The sequence below is a fragment of the Scatophagus argus genome, chromosome 14 (assembly GCF_020382885.2).
Source record: "Scatophagus argus isolate fScaArg1 chromosome 14, fScaArg1.pri, whole genome shotgun sequence".
NCBI classification, from domain to species: domain Eukaryota; kingdom Metazoa; phylum Chordata; class Actinopteri; family Scatophagidae; genus Scatophagus; species Scatophagus argus.
This window is the reverse complement of record NC_058506.1, coordinates 22,956,102-22,982,317: the sequence shown is the minus strand read 5'-3', so window position 1 is coordinate 22,982,317 and position 26,216 is coordinate 22,956,102. Positions and strand designations below refer to the sequence as shown.

The window sequence follows — 26,216 nt, the reverse complement described above, 5'->3', positions numbered from 1 at the left end:
GAAGATTAGACTGTAGCTTCCATTTCACAAACAGGAAGTCCATTCGCAAACAGCTCACAAAAGAATCACAAATTAATATTAAAAATAAGATAGAAGTTTGACTATTTTTCTTGTTACCAAAACACTTTAACTGACTAATGTAAGAGAGATGATTTTAAAGGAGAAGTGAACAATGTTTGGCTGAAGATCTCATGTTGTTGTTGGTGTTTCCACAGCCTTCAACTTTATCTCGTGGTCTTCATCAGCAGGTGGAGCTGCTCAGTTGTCATGGAGATGACATGACGATGAGTTTAGTCTAACTGGTATCCGCAGGGACAACAACGAAGCTGAACCTGCGAATACCGAAGTTCACCTCAGTGGCGTCTGACGGTGCATTTACGGACCCCTCGTTGATAACAGCAGCTGACACGGTGAGGCGCAGCAGGTTCAGAGTTTCATCCCGGTGCTGATGTCCCGTCACCATCAGCAGATCTGCTGTTTCTGAACGGCTGCAGTTTGTGGTCGGCACACTGACGGAGTGCCGAACTGTTAATGAATAATGAAACTACCAGCTGCTGTCTGTCTCCCTGTTCAGCTCTGAAAACGACACTGATTGTTCATGTCATTTCATTCTCACAGCTCTAAAGTTTTTGTTATCTAATACGTCTCATTTGACCCTCTGGTCACCGAGTGTGCGCTGGAAACGACAATAAGTCAGAAGTTCTTAGACAAAATAAGCCAGTGAATTAAATAAAGTGTGTGATGGTGAATCCTTCTCCTGATCTGCTTAAACAAACCTCCAGTGTGACAAATCCCTTCTCCGACAGCACGGGAAGGCAGCATTGGTCCGAGGTGTCGGTGTGATGGCGCCACCCTGCGGCCACAGACAGGAAGTGCAGCTTCGTGGATGAATGATGAAACGCTACAGAAGTGAGTTACTGATATCTACTTCCGGAGCTGCTACGAACGGACGCCTGCCAGAGTTGCTCCTCGTCTTTGTGTTGTGTATATGCTATATACTCTGTTATTTTTTATATATTACTCTGTTTTTTTATATTTTCTGGGGAAATTACTGTCTACTTTTGTATGCTTCTTTGTATTGCAACCCTGGCACAACAATTTCCTGCGGGATCAATAAAGTTCTTATCTTATCTTATCTTATCTATCTTAGCTAAGCTAACTAGCTGCTGCCTGTAACTTCAGATAAAAGCGAAACTATAAATGAACATGTCAGCAAGATGGAGGAGGAGGGGCGGCGCCAGGGGGGGCATTGTGGGGCCACAGGCCCTTGGTAATCAGACCAGTGGCTGTCCCTGTAGCCTGAACCTGAACCAAAACCTCCAGACAAAGCAGCTGTTAGCAACAACGAAGAGACAAAAAACCCACAAAGACAACAGGAAACAACATCCCATTTCACCATTTCTGAACCTGCTTCAAAACCGAACTTAAATTACTAAAGTCTGAGCACACCTGTCAATCAATCTGGTGGTGGGCGGGGCTTCACGGCGCTTCAACTGCTGGTTTCTGATTGGTTCATTAAATTAGAAACACATGTTTCTCAATGCGGGGCAGAACAAACAGAAAAGCCCAGTGTTACACACACACACACACACACACACACACACACACACACACACACACACACACACACAGAAACACACGCGCGCGTGCACACACACACGGTAAACTTCCTCAAACTTGCTCCTCCACTTCCTCTCTCTCTCTTGGACTTCCTCCTCTTCGTTAGCTCCACCCGCCTGCCTCACATTGACATAGAGATCCGCTGTCCCTCCCGCACACACACTGACACACACGCTGACACACACACACACAGAGAGGACGGAGCAGGACTGAGAGGAGCTGTGAGCCCGGAAAGGAGGACTGATGACCGGTGAGTCTCTGTCACTGTGTGTGTGTGTGTGTGTGTGTGCGCGCGTGCGTTTCTTCTCTGTGTGTTATTGATCTCTTCTTTAGCTCTCATCAGCTGATCGATCGATTCTCCAGCGCATCAATAACCTGACTGTGTGTAGCAGAAGGGAACTGGAGATGAAGTGTGACCACTCCCAGTGTGTGTGTGTGTGTGTGTGTGTGTGCTTCTGTCTCCTTTTACATAAACTCAGTATAAACTAAAGCAAAGCTTGACTACAACAGAAGTACTGCAGATTGATTAAGTGAAGCAGCATTTGTACTACTGTGGGAGTATTCAGTGGTGGAGGAAGTACTCAGATCCTGTACTACAGTAAAAGTCCTGCACTGAAATTATTACCTCAGTGAAAGTAAGTAGTCAGGATGACAGTTAAAGTAGTGAGTGCAGTGAAATGTTGTACCTGTGAGGTCACCAGGTGAGTGCAGGTGCTCAGAGTCACCTGTCTGTCTTCCCTGATAAGACATGAAGTGATCAGAGCGCAAACCGCCCATTAGAACCACATGTACATTATGGGATGTGCTGTGTCAGGACAAAAACCCCACTGACTAAATGGCGTCGTCGTCACGGCGGACGAGGTGACATCACAGCGAGTCAGCAGCTGCACGCGCTCAGATGTGACTCAGACACATCGCAGTGGACAGTCGGAGGCTTCCCAGAATCTAAAAGGAAATCAGTGTGAATGCAGCGACTACTCAGCTGTCAGCTGTCAAATATTCACTCAGTTCTCTGCAGTTTCAGTCCAGTCATCATCTGGGGTCCCGTGGTTCAACTGGGCCCTGATGTCCCCTGGTGTTTTGATCTGGTTTGTCCCCGGTGTCCTGTGGTGTTTCGGTCCTGACTGGTCCAGGACTTTAGTACCGGTTTGGTCAAATACCAGACCTGTTTGGCCTACAGGGGGGACACAGTTAACGTCTTCAGATGTCCCGTCGTGTCAGCAGGTCCTGCTGTTTGTTCGGTGTGTGCTGGTCTGCTCTCAGACGGCCTCACACATGCTGCTGCTGGACAAACAGAGCGGCGGACAAGCCCTTCCTGTTTCAGTTTCAACACAGAGCACTTCCTCTTTGGCCCGTCCGACTGTTAGGGCTGCAGTCTCTCGGCGTCGGTCAGGTCGTCTCCGCCCGTCCCCCTCTGACGGCTGCCACCTGAGGTCTGGGACCGTGGTGAGCTCAGGTGGTCAGACACGCGATGAGCCAGCTGTCTGAAGTGTCAGAGCTCCTGTGCTGGGATGGACCACAGTTTAGTTGTCAAAGTGGTCTATAAGGTCAGGTTTCAGTGTCTCAGGGACTCAGTTTGGTCCAGTGTTCTCCTCCTGCCTTCGGTTTCATATTCTTTTATTCTGGTTCTGGTCCAGCTTGTACACCTCACTGGTCACGTGAGTAACTTCTACAAAGGCCGAGCCAGTTCTCACTTGATTCTTTCTATTCTCAAAAATGTTTCCCTTTTTGTCCACCACCTGGTGGACAAAAACTTTAATTTGTCCTTAAAATACCTTAATGTCATCATTTTGCAGAGCAACCGTCTCTTTATTCTGATCACTAAAAAGTAAGCAAATGAAAATAGTGAATGAAGCTCGTGGCTGCACTTTTAGAGATTTTCCCGCTCAGCTGCCGGATGACTTGGTTCCTCTGTGGCTCGGCAGATTCCTCCTAAAGCGGCAAAATGGAATAAAAATAAAGACAGAACACAGCTGACAGGACGAAACCAAAGCTGGTAGTTCCTGAAACGCTGAAAACCCTGACGGAGACAACAAGCTGCGGACTTTGTGACCGCAGCTTTTATTTCTGGGAGCTTCTGAGACAAAGCTCACATTTTAATTTCTCTCTTTTATGTCTGAAGTCTCCCGGTGTCCCGACCTGTCCTGTCCTGCTCTGGTTTTAACGTGCTCTTCATACAGACTTTACTCAGTGACGAACTCTGGGAGGTTTCTGACTCCAGTCCGGTTTCTGTTGGTGACACGCTTCAGCTGAAGGCTTTAACTCTGACAGAAACGTCTCCACGCCTGACAAGCAGAAAACAGTGCGACTGGAGGGGGACTCGAGGCCACAGGTCCTCTGCAGGGGCCGGAGGCCACGACTCGTGTCGGCAGTCGGCCAGAGGCGGTGATCGGCAGCAGTACGGAAACTGCAGCTCAGAGTCGTCCCTGACTCGACGTGCACCAGGTGAAACAAAGTGTGCAACAGGAAGTGAGCCACACATACACGCACATACATTAACACTATGCATGTGTGAACGTAGCCTGGCAGGAGCTCAGAGCCGCTGCTCTTTCATGGCAAACCCTGATGTGGATCAGGATCCTCCAGGACTCCTTCCAATAGGGAGGAGACCCAGTCTGGACTCCAAATCTGTCATCTGACCTGGGAACAGCTCAGGATCAGTTTGGGCCTCCTGCAGGTTTCTTCCTCTTTTTTAATCTGAGTTTTCTTCTTCTGTCTTCCTGTCACAGTCCGCCTTTTGCACCATGTCTCGCTGTCTCGCTGCCCCCCTCGTGTTCAGACCTGCTGGTTTCAGGACAGTCTGAGCTGAAGACCTCTTAGGGTGCTCGATGCGGCACAGGGTTTGCTCAGTTATTTGATGTTAGTTTGGGGTTCAAACCCAGCAGACATGATGGACTCGCTAATGTGGCTAACGCTGTTAGCTGCTGTGTGTCTCTGACTGTTTGTCATTTTGTACGCCCGTCAGATAAACACTGACTTCATGTTTGTGGACAGACGCTGTGGGTTTTCCCATTCACTGTCAGTTTTATCAGAGCGGCATCTAGTGGACACAAGAAGAAGTGCAGGAGCTGAGGCGTGGCATCTCACTCACAAAATGGACAAGCTGTCGAACTTCTCAGCCCTGAGTTCCTGCAGGCTTTCAACATGAAACCACAATGACTTTTCTGCCCAAACTTCCTTTTTTCCAGCGACATCACAGTTACAAAAGTTACAAAGTTACAACACATGAAAGATTTCTTTCGCTCTTCATCGATCGACGTGTTCACTGTGGCAGCAGTCGGTCGTTTAGCGTTTATCTTCCTCCCTTCATCACCATCATCACACACACTGCAGTCAGTCACACACACTCTGTCCTGCTGACACAAATGCGCAGCACAGCACAAATGTGGATTCATCCGCCATTGAAAATAGTCCCCAGCTGACGTCCTGTTTCCTCCTGTTTGTCAGATGAAAACCACGGAGCAGCTGTTGTGTGCGTGCGTGAGGTGTTCTCACACCTGTAACAGGTAGAGAATAACACCAGAGTTACGCTTTAGGGATCTGAGACTTTTAATCAAACGTTGCAGTTGATCTCTCAGTACGCCATCGAAACAACATGATGGGGAGGAGAATATGGAAAACTGTGAGATCAGAGGTTAAAGCACGAGTGAGCTCAGCTGACCTCCACCCAGAGAGAGAGAGACGGGAGGGTGGGGTCCGTCCCCAGGGTCTGGGCTGAGCCACTTTCTCTATCCAGACATCTGGACGGAGTTCAGCACACGAGCTGCCAGCATTACGTTCATCTGATCCCTGGCTCTGGTCTTCCTTCAAGGGTTTCAGCAGCACACGCCCAAGCAGCTAACTGAAACTGAAGCTAAGACTATGAAAGTTCACAAAATGAAGCAGACTCTGACTCTGAAAGAATCTGGGTGACCTGGACAAGGCATCAGGGACTGCAGCATCACTGGAGGCTTCGAATCCCGATATGAGATCTTGAGACGAGTTGCCTTCATCCTTGGAGACTCAGGACTAATTCATAGAAGTCGTGTCACCGCCGAGTCACCCTGGTCATGTCAGACACGTCCGCCCGACTCGGATTTGACGAGACCTGCCAGACTGTAGACAAAACTGTTTTGACTCAGACATGGGCTTTTCAGACATGACTTCAGACCTCCAGACCTGACCTGATCTGGATGACTGGGACACGACGTGGGAGAACATGAGTCGGTGCTTCGAACTTGACTTTGGTGACTTGGATCTGGATGACTGGGACACGACGTGGGAGAACATGAGTCGGTGCTTCGAACTTGACTTTGGTGACTCGGATTGAAGTTTACTGACTTGAACATGACTGTGCTGGACAAAATAACGGGGCAGCTTCAGACATCATCTTGTGCCACCACTCAGCACTGCTGCTGATCCTCCTGCTGCTGCGTGTGCTGAAACTGGAGGCGTCACACTAACATTCAAATCTGTGTGTTTGTGAGTGTGTGTGTACAGGATAACATCTCTGTTTTGTTTGGAAACCGTTTCCTTCTGCAGCCATCATTTCCATAAACACAAATACTGACAGAGGACAAACTGTCCCCCCCGTCTCCCTCCCCCCGTCCTCTCTCTGTCTCTCTGCAGTCAGACGATGGGACGTCATGAGCTTCTGAACGAGCAGCGTTAACCGAAGGAAACCGAAGTGTGTCTGCCAACCCCATTCAGGGCGAGCGAACCAATCAGACGCACTGAAGGCAAACTCAGACAGGTAAACATTCACATGGCAGTTCATCAGGTAAACTTTAACATCACCTCTGTGTCACCTCTACAAGTGATCTCCTGTTCTCTGCTGGGTTCTGACTGAGTCAAATTCTTCTGTTTTGAGAATGAAGCGAAGCAGAGCAGAACAGGAAGTGGGGCTCACAGCAGCCCACGAGCAACACAACAAGCTTCATTATGTCATCAAACTGTGAGGCTGTCGGCCGCCTGAAGCTGACAGCAGCGACGTGCGTGTGTGTGTTGCAGGTTGCTGAAGGTCAAAGGTCATCATGCAGAGCATAAAGTGTGTTGTGGTGGGTGACGGTGCTGTGGGGAAGACCTGCCTGCTCATCTCCTACACCACCGGAGCTTTTCCCAAAGAGTACATCCCCACTGTGTTCGACAACTACAGCAGCCAGGTGTGTGTGTGTGTGTGTGTGTGTGTGCGCACATATGTGAGTGTGTGCGTGTGTCAGTGTGCGTGAAACATTTTTCATCGTTAGTTCATCTGTTAATATTCATAAAGAATTTTTGCTTTAGCTGCAAGTTTCTTTGTTTGACTGTGTGTGTGTGTGGTGTGTTCAGGTGACGGTGGACAACAGGATCATCAGTCTCAACCTGTGGGACACAGCGGGTCAAGAGGAGTATGATCGACTGAGGACGCTGTCCTACCCGCAGACCAACGTCTTCATCATCTGCTTCTCCATCTCGAGTCCCGCGTCCTATGAGAACGTCAAGCACAAGTGGCATCCAGAGGTCAGAGGTCAAATCCGCCCGGCAACAACCGCAGGGGAAAATCTTTACAAAGAAAATCACATTTCATTTACTTAGCAGCTGGCTTTGAACACTAACACCTGCCAAGTGCGAGGAGAGGAGGAGGAGTGAGGAAGGTGTATGTGTCACCTGCGTTAGCTTCCTGTAGCTTTGCCGCAGGCAGAAGGTTTGTCTCAGAAGAAGAAGCAGTTTCCAGTTGTATTTACTGATCTTTGTCTCCAGGTGTCACACCACTGTCCTGGCGTTCCCATCCTCTTGGTCGGCACAAAGAGCGACCTCCGGAACGACGCCGACACTCAGAGGAAGCTGAAAGAGCAGAACCAGACGCCTGTCACCCACCAGCAGGGCACCGCACTCGCCCGCCAGATCCACGCCATCCGCTACCTGGAGTGCTCGGCCCTGAACCAGGACGGCATCAAGGACGTGTTCACAGAGGCCGTGAGGGCCTTCCTGAACCCGCAGCCCACTGTCAGCAAGAGGCCCTGCGTCCTGCTGTAGGGCCGAGCCTCGAACGCCTCACCGGGAGCACCGACGGGTCCCGACCGGGTTGATTCTGAGGCTCGACTGCCTGAGAGACTGTTTGGTTACGTGTTCTTATGTCTGGATAGAATTTTTTCTTTTGTCTTTGAAGAAGTAGAAAAGGTAGTTATGAGTTTAGGGCTGGGATTTTGGGTTGGTGGTGGTGGGGTGGGGGTCTATAAAACTGAAATGATGAACCAGTGTCTTAGAGCATTTCTCAAGCTAATAATAACGATTAAAATAAAATGAAAGGGAGACGTCGTCTGTAGTTTTAACTGAGTGCAGCTCTGCAGGGGTTGGTGCTGTCGGGTGGTGCAGGAGCTTTCCAGGTATCACGACAGGGACTGTTTTGTGTCAGATCGGGGACCCCTCACCTTCTGAAGGGCTCCTGGAAAGTTCTTGTTAAAACCATCTTTTCCTTCTGGATTAAATTTGAACCTTCCTGAAACACCAGAACACAAGTTAAAATCATCTCTGACTTCCTGCAGTCAAAGTCCAGCTGCAGGTAAAAACAACAGGAAGGCGGTCGTTGCAGTTTGTCCCACTGATGCGAGCGCTGAACAACACGCTCAGCGGCCAATCGAGATCCTGAGCACCGAACTGCTGCAGTTAGTCACATGTCACTGCGCCTCCTCAGAGTCCTGCCTGAGGGAAACGTCACCACACAGACATGAAACACATGTTGACATCATCCAGTGTGACATCACTTCCTGAGGATGTCATTATCTCTGATGTCCATCTAGAACAAACCTCCGTACGTTTTCTTCAGTGTCACAGTGATGCTAACAGGAGCTGCTAACAGCTAACCAAGTGGAATCACTCGGTATGCTTCCTGTTTACATTCCCAAAGCATTGTGGGAGCTGTGTGTCACGGTGTTCCTCTGACAGGAGCGGAGTGTCGGGGCATGTTGAAAACCTTTGCTGGTGTGGTTGTCACAAGGTCCGGATGAAAGAGCTCAAGTGTTTTCAGATGAATTAGCATCAGTGTGAAAATGGGCGGGTCGGACAGGAAACAGCTCTGGTGGAGTCATAAGCTGTCGCAAATAGAAAACAGGAAGTTGAATAAATGGTTATTGATACTGAGAATTAAAGTGCAGACTGGGAACTTTTACATGATGTGTTCACTGTCAGGGCTCGGTGTGACGGCTTTCGTGTCTCTCACTGATCGTTCAACTGCACAGAAATAAACGTTGACAAACTTTAAAAGATGAAAAGGCTGACGTCAAACTCAACAAGACGATCAGTTAGTTAGCGAGGCGATTCACCAAAAGATTCTGAACGATGACATGGAGACAGAACAGCATCAGGCAGAGAAACGCTGTGCCACTGGAACCAAACGTATGATTAAGAAACATCCTGATTTACTTGTAACTGCCTCGGCAGGCCCTGAAACAGGATCTGAAAGTCTGTCTCGGATTTCGCAAAGAAACAAAAGGAATAAAACAGTGAGATTCTTAAAGTAGCCTAGCAAACCCACAAACCTGCTGTACAAATGTTTGATCAGGAAAGAAACGTTTTGTGTTTGGGCTGCTAGCATGGCTAACAACACGCAGCCAAGTCTGTTAGCAGAGCTGCTAAACTGAAGTCCAGTCAGCTCAAGTCTGTCACGTCACTGAAGTTCATTCAGTTTTATGTTTAAAAAATGTGATTGGTTTTGATTTTTTCATTTACTGTTTTTATTTAAATGAGACACTTAAAACATGCTGTATGCGTTTTGTTTCTTATGTTTGAACTACACGCTAATGTCACCATGCTAACATGCTAACAGTAGGATTGTCAGTATACTTAGCTGGGTTACCGTTCATTATCTTTGCTTAATGTGTTGGCACGGTAACCTCAGCTAATTAGCAATGTACACAAAGTACTATGGAGGAGTACTAATACACTATCATCCGTGTATGTAAACACCTTCAGCCGCCGGACTATGGAACATGAACCGCATTTCAGGACGTGTGGCGTCTCTGTGCTGTTTTGTTGTGCGGGAAAATGAAGTTGGTGGAAGCAAAGTTAATAAATGACCTGCGGACTAACAACTTCCCCAAACGATGAAGGGACTGTTGTGGTGTCAGGTAACAAAGTCATCAAACACAAACACAGCTGACGTTTCGCTCTTATCGCTGTCGTCCTCCTGGACAACAAACACACACAGAACTGAAGCTGCACACAATTTATGTTTAAAAAATGTCAATTAATCAGCCATCAAACAAGAAGAAGCAGATCAACCTTCTAACCAGCTGATTGATGGAAGCAGTTTCTTTGAAATTTTATTTTATCTGAATTCAGTCCAATAATTAAAGTCCATTCAGACGTTAACTCAGTGGAGAAGACAGGAGGAGTTCGTGGGAAACTTTCTCTGGACTGAAGCTTTGGTGGTTTCAGGATGTCGTCTCTTCCTGCAGTGTCTCCTCAGAGGCCGGGGCCACTTCCTGTTCCTGTCTTTTCTGAGTCTCTGTCTCTCTGTCCTGTGTGGACGCGGCTCTGATTCACTGTAAAGGTCCAGCGGTGGCGTCCTGCTCCACAACTCCACAGGGAAAACAAACCTTTTCATAAACCAGAAGAAGACGTCTGTGAATCTGAAGATGGCAGCCAGAAATGAGTCGTCCTGTCAGGACGTCTGGAGACCAACAGGCTGACGCACAGTTTAAAGGGACATTCACCCCAAAATCAGACACCGTTCAGGAGACATCAGCTGACAGATGCCTGTCTTCTGTTGAATGTAATGAAGTAATGAATCCAGGAGGCTTGCGAGGCTCGTCACAGGGCAGGATGTAAACGTTAACGCCGTCCTTCACCTCTTCAGGTCAGTTAGCTTAGTTAGCATGTGTCTCACTAAAGAAGACTTTTGATCTCGGGCGAACCGTCCCTTTAATGAAGCTCTGAGATGACTTTCACGTGTCATCGCCTCGAGAGAAACATGAAAACGGCTGCTTTTCAAATGTTACTTTCTTTATTTTAATTTGTTGTAGACAAACTGACATTCAGTTGATCAGTTCTGTTCTGTTCTGAACCGTACGAAACTCACACCTCATCAGTCCACGACACCTTCATGTGTTCACATTTGTCAAGTTCAAACCAGTTTCATGGCCTCTCATCGGTGGAATTCAACAGGTGAGGTGCTGCTCAGTATCGCTTGTCCTCAGGGGGCGTGGCCACAATCACCTCTTTGCTCCCAAAGTCCCAGAAGGCTGTCATGTGGAAGGCCATGTTGGAGAACACCACCAGGTATTCAAAGAGGGCGAACAGGGTGTAGACTGGAGGGCGGAGAGACAGGAAGTGAGTACTGAGGAGACCCCAGGTGTGAAGAACACAGCAGGACTGAAACACTCACCTCCCTCCTCACAGAACTTGTTGTGGCGTCTGAAGAAGTAAGCAGCCACAAGACAACAGATGATGTTAAACAGGAAGAGACGCACCTTCCAGCGGTATGATGTCACTTCCTGAGACGTACACACACAGAATTTAAATGTGTCAGAAACTAACAGAGAGAAGAGAAAAGCAGAGAAACAACCTGCTGCTAACGATTTCTCTCAATCGAGTCATCATTTGGTCCGTAAAACTTAATAGTCTCGAGTCACCCTGAGGTCTTGTTTTGTCCAACTGACGGCTGAAAACATTCACATCAAACAGAAAAGCAGCATGAACGGTTGGTGGTTTTCTTTAAAAAGGTTAAATAATTCCAGGATGTGTGGGAGAAAATAAGTCACAATTCTCTTCTAAAGTGGGATTTGTCTGAAATGGGTGTTCACATTCAGTTTGTTTTCAGTTTCAACAGCTTGTGCTCTGGATAAAGTGAAGGCTGCCTGGAAGCTCAGCAGTCACATGACGAGCTGTGGTTAAACCTGCTGCCGCCACTCAGCAACACATTTGCTCTGCTGACACTGAAAGAGGGAAGCACCAAAATAAAGTTCAGACAGAAGCTAAACTTATTCATCCACTTCCTGCCCGACGTGCAGTTTGCCACAACACATCCTGTTGACTGAGGATTTAAAACAATAAAACATCCTCACGACCTCACGATCTTCCTCAAACCTCTTCAATTACCACAAGCACCTGATAAAATATCAATTCAACCTCCTCGAGGACTGTTAGAACCTTCTGAAACATTCCTCGAGTCACTCAAAAGCTCCTCAAAATGTCCTCAAACCCCTAAAAACCTCCAGCACACCTAGAGCCACCTCAAAGTCCAACAGAACCTTCTCAGTGGTTCCTACATCCTACTGATGACCATTAGGACTCACTGAGAAAACCAGCAACCACTGACTCTCTTCTTGGTCCACAATCATGTCAACAGACCCCCAAAACATCATCACGAGCCACGTGATCCTCCTCAAGGTGTCCTTCAACCACAACAAGGACCAGGAAAACCTCAACTGAGAGAACCTGAAATCCTCCTCATGGACCACAGGGCTTATATAAGCACAGCTGAAACTTCCTACAATGTCCTCAAGCACTCCTTCATTATTCAAAAGAGAGACAGACAGACAGAGAGATGGACAGAGAGACAGGCAGACAGACAGACAAAAAAACAGACAGACAGAAAGACAGGCAGACAGACAGAGAGACAGACAGAAAGACAGACCGACAGGCAGAGACAGACAGGCAGAGAGATGGACAGAAAGACAGGCAGACAAAAAAACAGACAGAAAGACAAACAGACAGACAGAGAGACAGACAGAAAGTCAGACAGACAGACAGAGAGACAGAAAGACAGGCAGACAATTTACCTCTGGGTTCACATAGTGTCTCCTGATCACCTGCCACAGCCTGCATGTAATGAGCATGTGCAGCAGCGAGCTCGCTATGAACACAATGAAGCCATTTTTATGAACATCTGCAGAGACAAACAGCTGATTAACATGGATTTGGAAATTTACAACAGATTCATGTGTTCTCTGCCGGAGGGAACGTGAAGTCGTATGAGAAGCTTTTGTCAGTTTGTATTTGACATCATGTTCAAGTTATGTTGAAGATATCAGACGTAGCTGAGACCCCCGAGTCCCTCGTCTGCGAGGCTTTAGATCCTGACCGGATCCTGACCGGGTCGGCTGGCCTCTGTTGGGCCCTGACACTCACTGTATGTTTCGGTGGACGACACGTATGTGAGCAGCAGCAGGCCCGTGTTTTCGGCGAGGCTGCAGAGGAGGGCCAGCCCGCTCAGCAGCAGCTCCGGCAGCCTCTTGGCGAAGCGACTGCGGTAGAAGGTGAAGTAGGCGGCGGACACCAGGTAGCGCGGCGCCGAGTGCAGGCCGATGCAGCAGCGCCAGATGTAGCGCTCCGGCACGCGGCTGATGGCAGCACTGATGGATGGCAGGTAGTTTGACACCTGGTTGAACAAAAAAAAGAAAAACACACACAAGCGCTCGTTTAAGCTTCCCACACAGGAGGCGGAGCAGCTGTTGAAGTTTTACGCCACGTGACGACTTACATGACAGTGTGTGTACGTCGCGTCCTCAAAGTGGTACACGAGCGAGATGAAGAGGCAGGCAATGAGGCCCGTCAGAGGCAGCAGGACCGTCCCCACAGCGAAGCTGGTGAAAGGGAGCCGGATGAGGGGCCGGTCCCGGTCCAGGCTGCCGTACGGCCCCTGGAGCATCCTGGACTAAACGAGATCACATGCTGGATCGCTGAAACACGTCTGACAGCATCTGAATAAAACACTTTGAGCGGCGTCAGCGACACATTCATCTCCATCATTAATCAGTACAGTCACATCTCTGTTTCCTGATGTTTTACAGGCCAACTGATAACTGAGTATCATGTAAATAACCCGCAGGTAAACACACCAGTCCAACACAACATGAAGGAGGCTACTTTTGTCTGAAGAACTGTGATCAAGAGCTGACACAAACCAGGACTTTTCACAGAACACTGACGAGCTGATGAGCACAAAGCTGGCTGAGCATTTCGTCTGTCGTCTTTTGTTGTCTGACACCAAAATATCTAATGCTAAGCTAATGGCGGCCAGCATGTGTGGTGGGGTTCAGCAGCTTTTAAAGTGCGTGTTGTCAAGCTGTATGGATACTGCACCATGTTAACAGATGCTGTTATCCAATCAAGTCGCTGACTAATCCATTCATACACATCAACTGAAGTTCAGTCATAAATGTAAAAAAACTTGCTACTGCTGCTTAGATTGTACCAAGCCGAGCTGTAGATCAGTTCAAAAACCACAAGCGTTTCCAATAAGGCAACTCCGATCTCTGCTTCAATGCGAGTGAACTAAAATTCAAAGAATCGTCAGTGAAGTTTTGACAGGTCACCGCGAGAAGACTTTCTGCAGACCTGACCAGTCAAACGACGTTAGCTTAGCTCCCTGTCCCTGTCTTCTGTCTCCACACAGGTGTCGGCTAACAGGCAGCCTGAAACATTACACCGTAAAACACTTACCTTCACGGCTCTTCAGATTGGTCCACTAGGTGCTCCGCTTCACGGACATTTTACCACCGCCGGCTTTGGTCAGAGCCCACACAGCTAATCCCGTTAGCTCGGATTAGCTTCTCTGGCAGTCCAGGTAACTTAACATAGTTAGCTAACGTTAACTAGGAACGGCGCGAAATGTGGCTTTAAATCTGTTTTTTTAGCCAGATGTGTGATTTCTCTGCGAACACTTGAATGTCGCTGACAGACATTATATTGCGCTTTTGCTGTATTTATTTAATGATTATTGACCACACAAGGCGACTCACTTTGCTCCCTCACCGGTACCGGAATAACTACACGGAGGACAACGACTTCCGGCCATAGCCACCTTCACAATAAGGGTCTGTCGCGTCTTTATTTCACCGTATCGATTGCTGAGTTCGATTATTTTCTGACAAAGTTTGAACAAAATCTATAAATACCAGAACAAAATCCCGAGAAAAATACAAAAAATACAACACTGTCTTTATATTATTATATTATGAGCCATTAACAAAACAGACATAAGTTCTACGGGACGACATAACAACAACAACAACAACAATAATGATAATAATTATAATATACTTAATTACTTAATCATAACACACTTCATTTACCTGTGCCGTAGCCTACAACTTTGAGGTATTTACACTTTACTTGACTAGTTCCATTTTTTGCTACTATAATAGCTGAATATTGCAGGAGCACAACCTTTCACGTTACTAACATAAAAAGTCTTCTTACAGCTCTTTGTATGAAAAATGTCACTGAGCTACGTGGTCTAACGCTGCCAAATTGCTCACTCAGCAGCTTTCTTTGCCACATCACACAACAAGGCAAAGTAATAGATAGATAGATAGATATACTTTATTGATCCCAGGCTGGGGAATTGCAGTGCAGCAGCAGCAATACACACAACAAGCTAAACAAAAGTTAAAAATAGCAAAATAAAAAGTGGCATATATAAATATATATACAAGGCAATATATAAAAAGTATATATACAACAGTAAACAGTGTAATGTAGTGCAAAATAAAGTAGAGGTAGAGTGTAAGGTGCCAGTAGACTGTAAAGTTATGACCAGAGTTTTAGCTGTTATTGTACAGTGTGATGGCGTGTGGCAGGAGAGACTTCCTGTAGCAGCCTGTGGGAGAAGGTGCTCTGCTGTCTGTCTACTGTGTGGTGGATGAAAGATGAAAGATGAAAGTGACATATTTTGTCATTGGAGGGAACTCACTCCAACGAAATTTGTTCTCTGCATTTAACCCTAATACTAATCACAGCCATACGAACGACTTTGTCTGCGGCCGCACGCCCCATGTGATCAAACAAACGTTTGAGCAATGCTGACATACCTGCCTGCCTGCCTGCACAAACTCCCTCATCCAGTCTGAGGTTATCCCACTCATCAGCCTCTTACACACAGACCAAACAGTATATTTAGAATTTAATTAAAGGTAGGAAGATGGGAAGAATTCATATCAACGCATGACATTATTCTGACTGATTGTTGGGCTGCTGAAATGTGGTCAGGTAACATTAAAACCTTATTCTGAAAAATCATCATATGTGAGACTGAGAAGGAGCCTTAACTCCGTCCTGATTCATGCTGCAAAGCAGAGAGAGAAGTAACAAGATGCTCTGAGTTGTCAGGTATGTTCACCTGCCTGGCTGAGCCCAAGTCCTGCCCACACTGGAGCAGGGAGGCAAACAGCACAATATGGGCAAAACGCAGACTCTGACGCTGAGCTGAAGTGAAAGTGAAAGTGAAAGTGAAAGTGAATAAAGCGTCCTGTTTCTGTCTTTCTTCCATTAAAACCTCTTGTATTGTCTCCAGTTTTGCTCCAACAATCAGCCTGTCCTGCGGGTGTTAAAGACCGTCCTGTACAAACAGGAAGTGATGTACGCTGTGCTGGTCCACAGCCCAACCAACCAGGAGCTGTGGTCACACCTTCCTCTGCTGACTGATGACCCAAACTCTGTCTGCGCTTTCAAAGATGGCTGCTTCATCTGGCGGCCTGAGGCCATGTGTGAGACACACAGGTAAGGACAGAACAACGAAACGTGATGACACGTTGAGTCTTTGAGACGTTTAAAACATCTCTGTGCGGCAGTAATAGACGTGATGATGTCACTTCCTGTAAGAAGAGGCGCTGTGACGTTTAAGCCGTTTATCGCGTGCTGAAATGTTTTGTTTGTCTCTCTCATGTTGTCAGATATGCTTTGGTCCTGAGGCCTGATGAGAAGCAGATGAGAGCGGAGGAGGTTTCGTCTCGCCGTGAGTTTTATGTTTGGGACAACGTGAGCGTCGCCCTGCATGTGGGCGAACAGGTAGACTCAGTGCTCCTCCTGCTGACTGTGTGCAGACTGTCCCACCTCCTCCTCAGTCTGTGTAGGAAACTGAATGTGACAAAATGCCAGAAAGGGCAGTACCTCAAATGGCTCCAAAAGCAAGTCAGTCCCCATAAGGCCCCCTGTTCAGCGTTACAGCAGCTCCATCTGTTTGCTATCTTTGGATTACCTAGCAACTGGAAAAGCCAGATACAGATTAACGTGATATGAACAGAAATATTATTTATAAGCCTTGACTCTATTGTAAGCTTGTGTCTTCTCGACTTAGTTAGCATTTAGCCTGGCTGCTAACAAAGAATCAAAGAATCTTCTTCTGTTCTTCTGCTGTTTCAGGTGCTGAACTTTGGTGCTGACCAGCTGAGAGAAAACCTGAAGTTCTGCAGCAGAGAATATCCTTCAATTGTAACTGCTGACAAGTTTGATGACTTCCCACAAGGTGAACAGTTGGTTCAGGAACTGTGGCCCAACCACCCGTCACCACTGGAGAGAGCAGATGAAGACCCAGCAGGGGATGCAGTGAGCAGCGAACCAGCGGTGTGAGATGAAACAGTTAACTGGGCACTGTGGTGAGAGGCTGAAGAAGGCATCATCACACTGCAGCAGGAGAGATTCATCACTCACCACGCTAACACTGGGGGCTTTCTTAATGTGTCTTCTTAATCTGTTTTAAATCTTCTGCTGTTTGTTTTATGCTCTTGTAAAGGCGTGTGGGTCCATGCTGTGATTCTCTACTTTAAATAAAGTTGGTTGATTGATTCAACAATTCTAAAACAATAAAAACAATTATAACAAAATGTGCAAAAGGTTGTTCCAACTGAAGATAATGCACCTGTGGGGGACCAGAGTGGTCTCCCAGAATAATGGGATCTCGGCAAGATCGGATTCAGGCAGAAGAGGTTGAAAATAGGAGGCAGCAAAGTTACGTCGTCGGAGAGACAAGCAAAAGGGGAAATTCTACCCAGTAAATACTTCTGAAGTTCAAAGTCTCTGCAAAGTGTCTATTCTGGGATCAAACACTGAACTTGAACCCCTCAGTGTCTTTCCAGGTGTGTGAATGTCTGAGGTCGTGTTAATCCTCGAGTGCCTCCAGAGGGCGCTGTGTGAAATCTGAACAATGGAGTCAAGTGATGTGACTTGAGTCTGTGTCGGCCGAAGACTAGAAGTTTAAAACTGAAGATAGCTGCTCCTCAGCTCCCTTTACGCAGCCTACATAACACACAGAGGGAGCTGTGCATTGTGGGTAATGGAGTCCGCTCAGTATGTTTATCCTGCTGTCATCACCTTCATCTGGTGACGATGTCCCGATTCTTTATTTACTGATTTTAAAAATTATGTTCTTTTTCAAGTAGTCCAATAATAAAGCTCAAACCTGAAGTTAAAATGATTAAAAAATGATGCCTGAGAAAAGAAAAACAAGCCTCCATCAAAAGTATATACAAAAACTTAGTATTACTGTTACTCATCTGATCAGTTTACATCTTGAACACTTGATGAGGACCACCTTCATGGATATTAACGTGGTTTAAATATGGGCAGAAGACCAAACCCTGACCAGGTCTGCTGAGGTAAGCAGGAGACTGCAGTGCTTTGATTGATACAGTGTTAAGGTGTTGACCATGACCCTGCAGTGAGGAGCAGCAGGTGGCAGCAGAGCTTCAGCTTCAGATCACTGATGGTTTCATCAACATGGTGGGAAGTAAAGTCTGAGGCACTTGTACTGTGTTTCTGTTGTATACTACTGTCTACTTCTTGATGGACAAATGAGCTGAATGAATAAAGACATCTAAAGGTCATGTGACCCTCTTCTGGTTAACAGTGACTCCACAGTTTTTATGCATGTGTGATTAAAATTCTCCCATAGTTCTGCCTTTCTGATCAACACAACAGAATACAGTCACCCTAATGTGACCTATGAGCTCCATGTTACAGCCAACCTGTTCACAGGAAGCTTCCCACCTGAGGTCAGAGGTCACAGACACACATTAAGACAAACATCACACTCTGCACATGTCCAAAAGACCTCCTGCGTCTACACTGAACATACGATGAGGGAAACTCATCAGGATGCTATTGAAATGCTGGCAGTGCACGAGCACAAATCAACTCAATACACACGAGTAGATAGAAGAAGAAGAAGAAAAGGCACAGTTTATTACACTCAACCACAAGGCACGATTATAACATCATCTGAAATTAAATAGCTAAATTAAAGTTTGTTATTGAACCCTTAATTTATATGCTCTGTCCAGTAGGGATGGATGGCGAGGCCACAGTTTCTTAACTAACTGTTCAGCTTGTGAGAAGTCATCAAACTTGTGATGACGTATGATTATAGGCTTTGCTCTGCTACAGAATGTCAGGTTTTCTCTCAGCCGGTCAGCACCAAAGTTCAGCACCTGAAACAGCAGAAGAACAGAAGAAGATGACGAGCAGAACGACTGCAGGGTCGCTGAATGAAAGACGTGTCCAGAGGTCAGAAGGTGGTGAAGATGCAGGGCGAGATCGTCCTCAGCCAGGCTAACATCCAGCTCAGATTATTGTTAAATGACAGTGTAACACAGAGCCCACAATGTGGGAATTCAGCACAAAGAAGGATGTCATTAATGTTGGAGAGGGTCACGATCGTGAAGAAACATCATGATGCTGTGTATGTTGAACGTGACACCCTGTGGCAGGAAGCTTCTTGGGTTTGTCCTCCAGTCCAGATGTAAAACATTTTCACCAAACATTAAGACTTTACAGACGAGACTCATCGGAGAAAAGGTGCTGAAATAAAAGCAAAATGACTCTTGAAATGTATCTGAATCAGAGGATCAGATCCATCAGAACCTGCTGATCCGTCAGAACCTGTTTATCTTTAGAACATGCATGGAAACATCCAGTTTCACTTTCAGTTTCCTACACAGACTGAGGAGGAGGTGGGACAGTCTGCACACAGTCAGCAGGAGGAGCACTGAGTCTACCTGTTCGCCCACATGCAGGGCGACGCTCACGTTGTCCCAAACATAAAACTCACGGCGAGACGAAACCTCCTCCGCTCTCATCTGCTTCTCATCAGGCCTCAGGACCAAAGCATATCTGACAACATGAGAGAGACAAACAAAACATTTCAGCACGCGATCAACGGCTTAAACGTCACAGCGCGTCTTCTTACAGGAAGTGACATCATCACGTCTATTACTGCCGCACAGAGATGTTTTAAACGTCTCAAAGACTCAACGTGTCATCACGTTTCGTTGTCCTGTCCTTACCTGTGTGTCTCACACATGGCCTCAGGCCGCCAGATGAAGCAGCCATCTTTGAAAGCGCAGACAGAGTTTGGGTCATCAGTCAGCAGAGGAAGGTGTGACCACAGCTCCTGGTTGGTTGGGCTGTGGACCAGCACAGCGTACATCACTTCCTGTTTGTACAGGACGGTCTTTAAGACCCGCAGGACAGGCTGATTGTTGGAGCAAAACTGGAGACAATACAAGAGGTTTTAATGGAAGAAAGACAGAAACAGGACGCTTTATTCACTTTCACTTTCACTTTCACTTTCACTTCAGCTCAGCGTCAGAGTCTGCGTTTTGCCCATATTGTGCTGTTTGCCTCCCTGCTCCAGTGTGGGCAGGACTTGGGCTCAGCCAGGCAGGTGAACATACCTGACAACTCAGAGCATCTTGTTACTTCTCTCTCTGCTTTGCAGCATGAATCAGGACGGAGTTAAGGCTCCTTCTCAGTCTCACATATGATGATTTTTCAGAATAAGGTTTTAATGTTACCTGACCACATTTCAGCAGCCCAACAATCAGTCAGAATAATGTCATGCGTTGATATGAATTCTTCCCATCTTCCTACCTTTAATTAAATTCTAAATATACTGTTTGGTCTGTGTGTAAGAGGCTGATGAGTGGGATAACCTCAGACTGGATGAGGGAGTTTGTGCAGGCGGGCAGGCAGGTATGTCAGCATTGCTCAAACGTTTGTTTGATCACATGGGGCGTGCGGCCGCAGACAAAGTCGTTCGTACGGCTGTGATTAGTATCATAATGTGTGGACATAAAGAAACCACGTCTGTGCACATCGCAAGAGCGGACAGATCAGTTACCACGGCTCATTGCAAAACACACTGGCTCAGCTGCACTCTCTGCATTTTTGGTGACGTTGACTTTTGAGAGTTTCGAGGTGAGGACAGGCTGCTGACATCTCCCTGCTGTGATTGGTCACTGGCACTTCCTAATTTCCTAAAACCTTTAAAAACTGCAGACGGATTTAAAGTGATTTCACAAAAGTTGTACGACCATTCACTGAACACCAAACAGCAACGAAATCAGTGACTGCTGTCTCAGATTAATCCAGTGCTTCTCAATTATTTTCTGTTACGCCCGCCCACCCCACCACCCACTCTCCGCCGCGACTATAAATAATAGCATTTGTCTATAAAATTGTTATAAGTACACCTCTGCATAACATTGTATCCTTGTTAACACATTAATCCAACAGCACGAGCTGCCAGCAGGAGCTCGCAGCCTTCAGAACCAGTAAAGGCAGCTGGGCCTCCAGTTTGGGCTCTCAGAGCTGCTCACTGGATGGTGGAAGGGTGTCGGAAACTTCCCCTCACCCACGCCGCCCTGACATTCACACACACTTCAGACGGCGACCGATCAGCTGCGTGGAGCTGAACAAAGTCTCATGTGAGCAGCTGATGTCAACACTACGACTAACAATAACAGCACAGGCCCCCTCCTGTTTGATTTGTTTTGTACTTTTGACATCACACAAACTGTGATCGGCTCTAACCTGACTCTCAGTACCTGCTGGCTGTAGGCCTTCAGCACCTCGTCCAGGGGGAAGGTGAAGCGGTACGAGCCCAGCCTGGAGGACTTCTTGAAGGCCGGGGAGGTGGCGAACTTTCCCAGGAAGCTCTGCTGTGTCTGGACCTGCTCCTCGGTCCGGTCTGGGTAGGTGGTCTCCAGGAGCCTCCTCTCAGCCGACTTCATCTGGTCAGGTCCCACCACCAGACTCCACCACAGCAGAGAGTCTTCATTCTCGTCCGGGTTCTTGAAGCCCATATCCCTCCTGATGCCACGTAACCCGTCCCGGTCCGTGTCGTGTTTCAGATGAGACACGTGAAACTCTGGTCGGGGGTAAGGTGGGATGTTGTCTTTGATGAGGTACTGGTTCATCAAATCCTGAGCTTTCTGTTTCAGATCTTTCAGCTTCAGATGCAGCTCTTCAAAAACATGTTCTTTATATCCTCTCCTGTTGACAAGTCTCTTCATGCTCAGGTGAGAGACCCTTTAAAGTGATAAATGAATAAAATGAAAGTGAGGTCAATGAAAGAAGCCCTCTTCTCGGTGTGCTCAGCAGTCAGAAATGACAGCGCTCTCTGATCTGATCAGATCAGGGAAACAAACACAGACCACACCCAAAAGGTGTGACACAGTCCTGAGCACCACTGGCCACTGACTGACAGCCTCTGTGATGCTCCACAGTGTGGGCTGATTCACAAAGCAAATCAAAACATCAGGAGCATTAAAGGCTGCGATGAGGTCGAACGCTGTTCCTTCAAGTGGAGAATCACGTCCAACCTGCTCTCTTCTCTAAGTGATCACACAGCCAGAAACTCTGACGGACTTTTAATCACCATCTTCTCGAGGCTGCCGTTCACGTCCACCCTGGCACAGATTTATAAAGGTTCTTGTTTCTTGGCTGTGTACATGTTTACGTGTACCTAACTATATATTGTACAGTGTTTTGTCGAGCGCCGTTCTGTCTGAATGTGTTCAAAACTTTTTGTTGCAGGGCACATCAGACACATCAGTGATGCTGATCGCTGACTGTCTCCATCTTCACTGAGGATCAAATGCCTCTGTAGTCCAACCTTCTGCACACAGCAGATATCCCAGTCTGACTTCTTTATCAGACATGCATCAGCCTTTGAAGACTGAAACATGGTCATGTGACTCTTTGTTTGGTCTGGAGAGTGTGATGGAACATTACTGTTTTATTCCATGTATTGTTATGCTCAGACAGTTAATTATTAAATGTCTTCTGTGTTTCCTGCCTGTCTGCCTAACGGATGAATGACATGAAAATTTAAAATTTTTTTGAGTTGAGATTTTGTTTTACTTGTCTTTTTAGTTTACTTGTTGTTGTCTTGTTGTTAACTGCTTTCCTGCCTGTACAACATCCATTGCACGTCTGCCCGTCCTGGGTGAGGGATCCCTCCTCTGTTGTTCACCCTGAGCTTTCTCCCAGTGTTTCCTGTTAAAGGTTCTTCTGGGAGTTTTTCCTCAGTCGATGTGAGGGTCGAAGGGCAGAGGATGTTGCTGATGTTATGTTGAGCCCTTTGAGACAAACTGCTGTACAAATGGGCCGTACAAATAAAGTTGTCTTGTTTTGTCTTGTCATGAAGTTTCTCTCAGCACATTTTTATAAATACGATTTGTGGTAACTTTGCAGGGCCACACACAACTCTACTTGAATGTCTGACCACAAAGCTGATTAAGACTCGTCTTGTAGATGCTTTAGTCGCATCTCACTTAATTAATGACACTTTTTGTTTGGTTTCTCTTGTCTGTCTGACATGTAGTTCACCTGTCTGGTCTGGTCACATTCACCACTCATATGCAGATATAAATACATTCTGTTTCTTACTGCTGTTTTTTCAGTTGGCCTGAATCCACACTCGAGTGTGACTCAACACTTGCTCTCAAACCAAACAGTCTTTGTCTACATTGTTTTTCTCTTCACCAAAAAAAGTTTGTTTACATCACAAAGTGGGGATGAGGATGGGCTGCGACCACTGGTAGGAATAGGAAATTTCTCCGCGAACGGAGGCGCACCGTGTCCGCTGGGGATGGTGAACGAGAATTTAAATTGCTGACGATTGATATTTAGAAGCAATTATCGACAAACTAGGTAAAGACAGCTGCTTCTGTGAAGGATTACAGTAAAGAAGAGGCAGCCGTGTGGTACCAATCCCGCCTACTGTAGAGATACAGGGAGAGCTGGCAGATCTGTTCTAATGCTAACCTTGCTTAGCTGACTCCAAGTCTGAGTACAAGAAGAAGTTGGAACTCTGGGGATGAGAAAAAGCCTTCCTAGACAACATGACTGTGCTGAGTCTGGACAGGAGATCCAACCCCATTACCAGTATTATGTCTGTTTATGAATGAAAAATGTCTTGGTAGGTGTAATCAAGGATTCAACAGGAATAACAGTATAGGTTTTCCAGGTTTGAGGGCAGTTTGAGTGACAGACAGCTGATGCAAACGAGACAAAGGCCAGAAAGACAGAAGACAGAAAAAGGAGATTCTGTGTAATATGAGACAGAAGAAAAAAAAGAAGGATTTTATGTCCTTTAAGGTAGCCTAGAAAGCATATGGCATGTGGACGATGGAAATACAGATTAAGAGGTAAAACATAGAACTAAAAAACAGAGAAGAACAAACAGCACACCGTAATCAACTCTATCCTCTTGCTTCGGAGCTGAGCCCTGGGAGAGTGCATCCTGATCTGGACCCTGCTCCACCACCTTCGTACAACCCAGCAGCTGTTCCCCCATCACCACCAGCGGCCACGCCAACACCATCAGTAATGGTCCCACCTCCACGGTCTCCCAAACCTGAACCAGCTGCAGGCGGCGTCAGGGGCCTCAGTGAGGGACACTCACTGATGTATGAGGACACAGATGAGACTGTAAAGGTGTTTTTGGCCCATCTCACTGCAGCCTTTGACTACCACAGCGATACGCAACACCTGAATCGGATGGGAGGTGCTGCACTCTCAGACTACGAGTCAAACCTGGAAAATCTCTTCCTAAGTAGAAAGCGCCTGCCAGTGGCTGAGGCCTGCCGCTGCTCCTGCATTACCTGGAGATTCTGCAACCTCGCTGAGATCCTGCAGCATGTCGAGCATGCAGAATACATCTGGAAACATCAGAGTGAGCAACAAAAGCATAAAAGACAGAAGAAGCTGGAAGATGCTCAGCTGACTATGTATCATGCTGTGGTGAATCATGGCAGGGAAGGCGTCCGAGGGCTGAGGGCGTGGCCAGTGGGACCCACAGGCCTGTTTCAGCTGCTGCAAAAAGGGACACTAGGTCAATGAGTGTCCCTGTCCTACTCAGTTTACACTGCCCGAGTCCAGAAGAAGGCAAGACGCATTGCCACAGACCCCACCCACCCGAACTGTTTGTACCGCTTCCATCAGGAAAGCGGTACAGGAACATTAAAACCAGCACCAACAGACTCAGGGACAGCTTCTTCCCCAGAGCTGTAAAAGCAATAACCCCCCTACAGTGACACACTCACGTCCCACCCCCCTACAGGACTTCACACACACACCCTCCCCCGTCTAGCCGCATACACACACACAGTATACACATAGTCTGGCACTAAGTGCACTTTGTTTTTATCTACCTCATTTTGTATTTTATATTTTTATATATATATATTTTTTTTTTTTTTCTTAAGTGTGCAATTTTAATTTTCTCTGAGCCCTCTATTTATAAGTGTGTTTCTAAGCTGAGAATCTGCACAAAATTTCGTTATGCTTGCAAAATGACAATAAAGACTCTTGAATCTTGAATCCTGAATCTTGAATCTAGAGACAAGGACGGGGCTGAGAGGGGAGCTGAGTCAGACTGAGCTGGGGAAGGTGATCAGACCCCAGCGAAACAGGGGCCACCGGGGACAAAGCAGAGCACCCAAACCAACAGACCAAAACTTACACAAACATGACACCAGAATCACCCAAAAAGAGGAGAAATCGAATACTAACTCCTGTAGACGACGCCTTTGTCTATACAATGTGTTATGATGAAGGATATAAGAAATTCTCAACCTTGACTTTGTCCGATAGTGGACATGACATCGTTTTTTTGGTTGATTCTGGTGCTGCAGCACCTGTTTTAACCAAACGGCTTTAGCTACTGTTCTGAAACTCAGGGCTAGGACTTGTTTGACTACTGGAGCTGGTGGACGGGGATGTAGGGAGAACCGTTCAGACCCTGTCCGGTGTGAACTGGATGACAAAATGACTGAACATCATCGAACACTCATTCACTGTTCCAAAGAACTGTCTGATCAATCTGCTGGGCAGAGATCTGATGCGTCGTTTTGGTATAATTCTTCACTCCTCACTTAACAGGGTGAAAGTTTCAAAACGAAGCGATCCAGATTATCCACGTCCCTCTGACACAACACCGTCAATGGTTAATACAGCCCATTAGAGCTGCTTATGTCTATGAATGGCAACTGCTGCGTGACACACTGACACACATCTCACAAGAGTTCATATCATTCATGCACACACACACAGCACACAAGCAGGGAGTTACACAGGAATTGGACTGTACAGCACCTGACGGTGAACGGCAGGCATTGAGAAAGAATGGTACAAGAAAGTAGGAAAGCCAGAAAGATTCATGTTGACATTTACCGGTCAGGATCAAGCTATATTGTTGCTGGCAAATGTTTCTGTGATAGAATGTGATGCTCTCTGATCCTCAGTCTGAAGGAAACGCTTCTGCAAATGCAGCTTGAATAGCTGCTGCTGTGAATGATGATGTGTTTCGAGTCTTCTTTTCCTCTCCTCAGCCTGATGTCAACCCCCATCATCTAACAACCATTTACAGCTGATGAAAAGGCATTATGGTCAAAATCTGGAGCCCATCTGAACACAATTAGGCTTGGGCTTGAAAACTTGGTTTGCCATGTGCTCTCTTCCACATGACCAAAGGGGGAATGCTAGCTGGTACGTAAGAGGTTTGTCAGCTTTGGCCTCTCGTTGTTGTAAACGATGTGATAAAACAAGCATGGCTTAAGTACCTTTGTGATGGT

At 46.7% G+C, this 26,216-nt stretch overlaps 3 protein-coding genes across 5 annotated transcripts; 1 reads left to right on the top strand and 2 right to left on the bottom strand.

The window, feature by feature from the left end:
• Positions 1-1,713: 1,713 nt before the first annotated feature.
• rhogb (ras homolog family member Gb) lies at positions 1,714-9,338 on the top strand. Its single transcript, XM_046409835.1, has 5 exons — positions 1,714-1,870; positions 6,229-6,352; positions 6,610-6,761; positions 6,928-7,098; positions 7,339-9,338. The coding sequence occupies exons 3-5, from the start codon at positions 6,633-6,635 to the stop codon at positions 7,612-7,614; spliced, it is 576 nt and encodes a 191-aa protein (XP_046265791.1). The 5' UTR covers positions 1,714-1,870; positions 6,229-6,352; positions 6,610-6,632; the 3' UTR covers positions 7,615-9,338.
• On the bottom strand, positions 9,288-14,367 carry pgap2 (post-GPI attachment to proteins 2). 3 transcript variants are annotated; one of them, XM_046409834.1, is made up of 6 exons: positions 14,023-14,367; positions 13,061-13,234; positions 12,709-12,958; positions 12,360-12,433; positions 10,964-11,072; positions 9,288-10,886 (listed from the first exon to the last, which is right to left on the bottom strand). In XM_046409834.1, the coding sequence occupies exons 2-6, from the start codon at positions 13,226-13,228 to the stop codon at positions 10,756-10,758; spliced, it is 732 nt and encodes a 243-aa protein (XP_046265790.1). In that variant the 5' UTR covers positions 13,229-13,234; positions 14,023-14,367; the 3' UTR covers positions 9,288-10,755. The 3 variants fall into 3 exon arrangements, with proteins under 3 accessions (XP_046265790.1, XP_046265788.1, XP_046265789.1); XM_046409832.1 differs by having other exon boundaries at positions 12,360-12,466; positions 14,023-14,366; XM_046409833.1 differs by having other exon boundaries at positions 12,360-12,466; positions 13,061-13,229; positions 14,023-14,366.
• Positions 14,368-18,511: 4,144 nt separating this feature from the next.
• LOC124071186 lies at positions 18,512-21,867 on the bottom strand. Its single transcript, XM_046411667.1, has 4 exons — positions 21,183-21,867; positions 19,641-19,846; positions 19,353-19,467; positions 18,512-18,785 (listed from the first exon to the last, which is right to left on the bottom strand). The coding sequence occupies exons 1-4, from the start codon at positions 21,648-21,650 to the stop codon at positions 18,606-18,608; spliced, it is 969 nt and encodes a 322-aa protein (XP_046267623.1). The 5' UTR covers positions 21,651-21,867; the 3' UTR covers positions 18,512-18,605.
• Between the last annotated feature and the right edge of the window lie 4,349 nt (positions 21,868-26,216).

Coding starts and splice junctions, on each gene's coding strand:
- LOC124071186 (XM_046411667.1), bottom strand. CDS start 21,650: ATGAAGAGACTTGTCAACAGGAGAGGATATAAAGAACATGTTTTTGAA. Junction 19,468..19,640: donor GCCATGTGTGAGACACACAG/GTAAGGACAGGA, acceptor TCATGTTGTCAG/ATATGCTTTGGTCCTGAGGC. Junction 18,786..19,352: donor CCCTGCATGTGGGCGAACAG/GTAGACTCAGTG, acceptor CTGCTGTTTCAG/GTGCTGAACTTTGGTGCTGA.
- rhogb (XM_046409835.1), top strand. CDS start 6,633: ATGCAGAGCATAAAGTGTGTTGTGGTGGGTGACGGTGCTGTGGGGAAG. Junction 6,762..6,927: donor TCGACAACTACAGCAGCCAG/GTGTGTGTGTGT, acceptor TGGTGTGTTCAG/GTGACGGTGGACAACAGGAT. Junction 7,099..7,338: donor AGCACAAGTGGCATCCAGAG/GTCAGAGGTCAA, acceptor CTTTGTCTCCAG/GTGTCACACCACTGTCCTGG.
- pgap2 (XM_046409832.1), bottom strand. CDS start 13,228: ATGCTCCAGGGGCCGTACGGCAGCCTGGACCGGGACCGGCCCCTCATC. Junction 12,959..13,060: donor CGACGTACACACACTGTCAT/GTAAGTCGTCAC, acceptor TTGTTCAACCAG/GTGTCAAACTACCTGCCATC. Junction 12,467..12,708: donor GTCGTCCACCGAAACATACA/GTGAGTGTCAGG, acceptor TTGTCTCTGCAG/ATGTTCATAAAAATGGCTTC.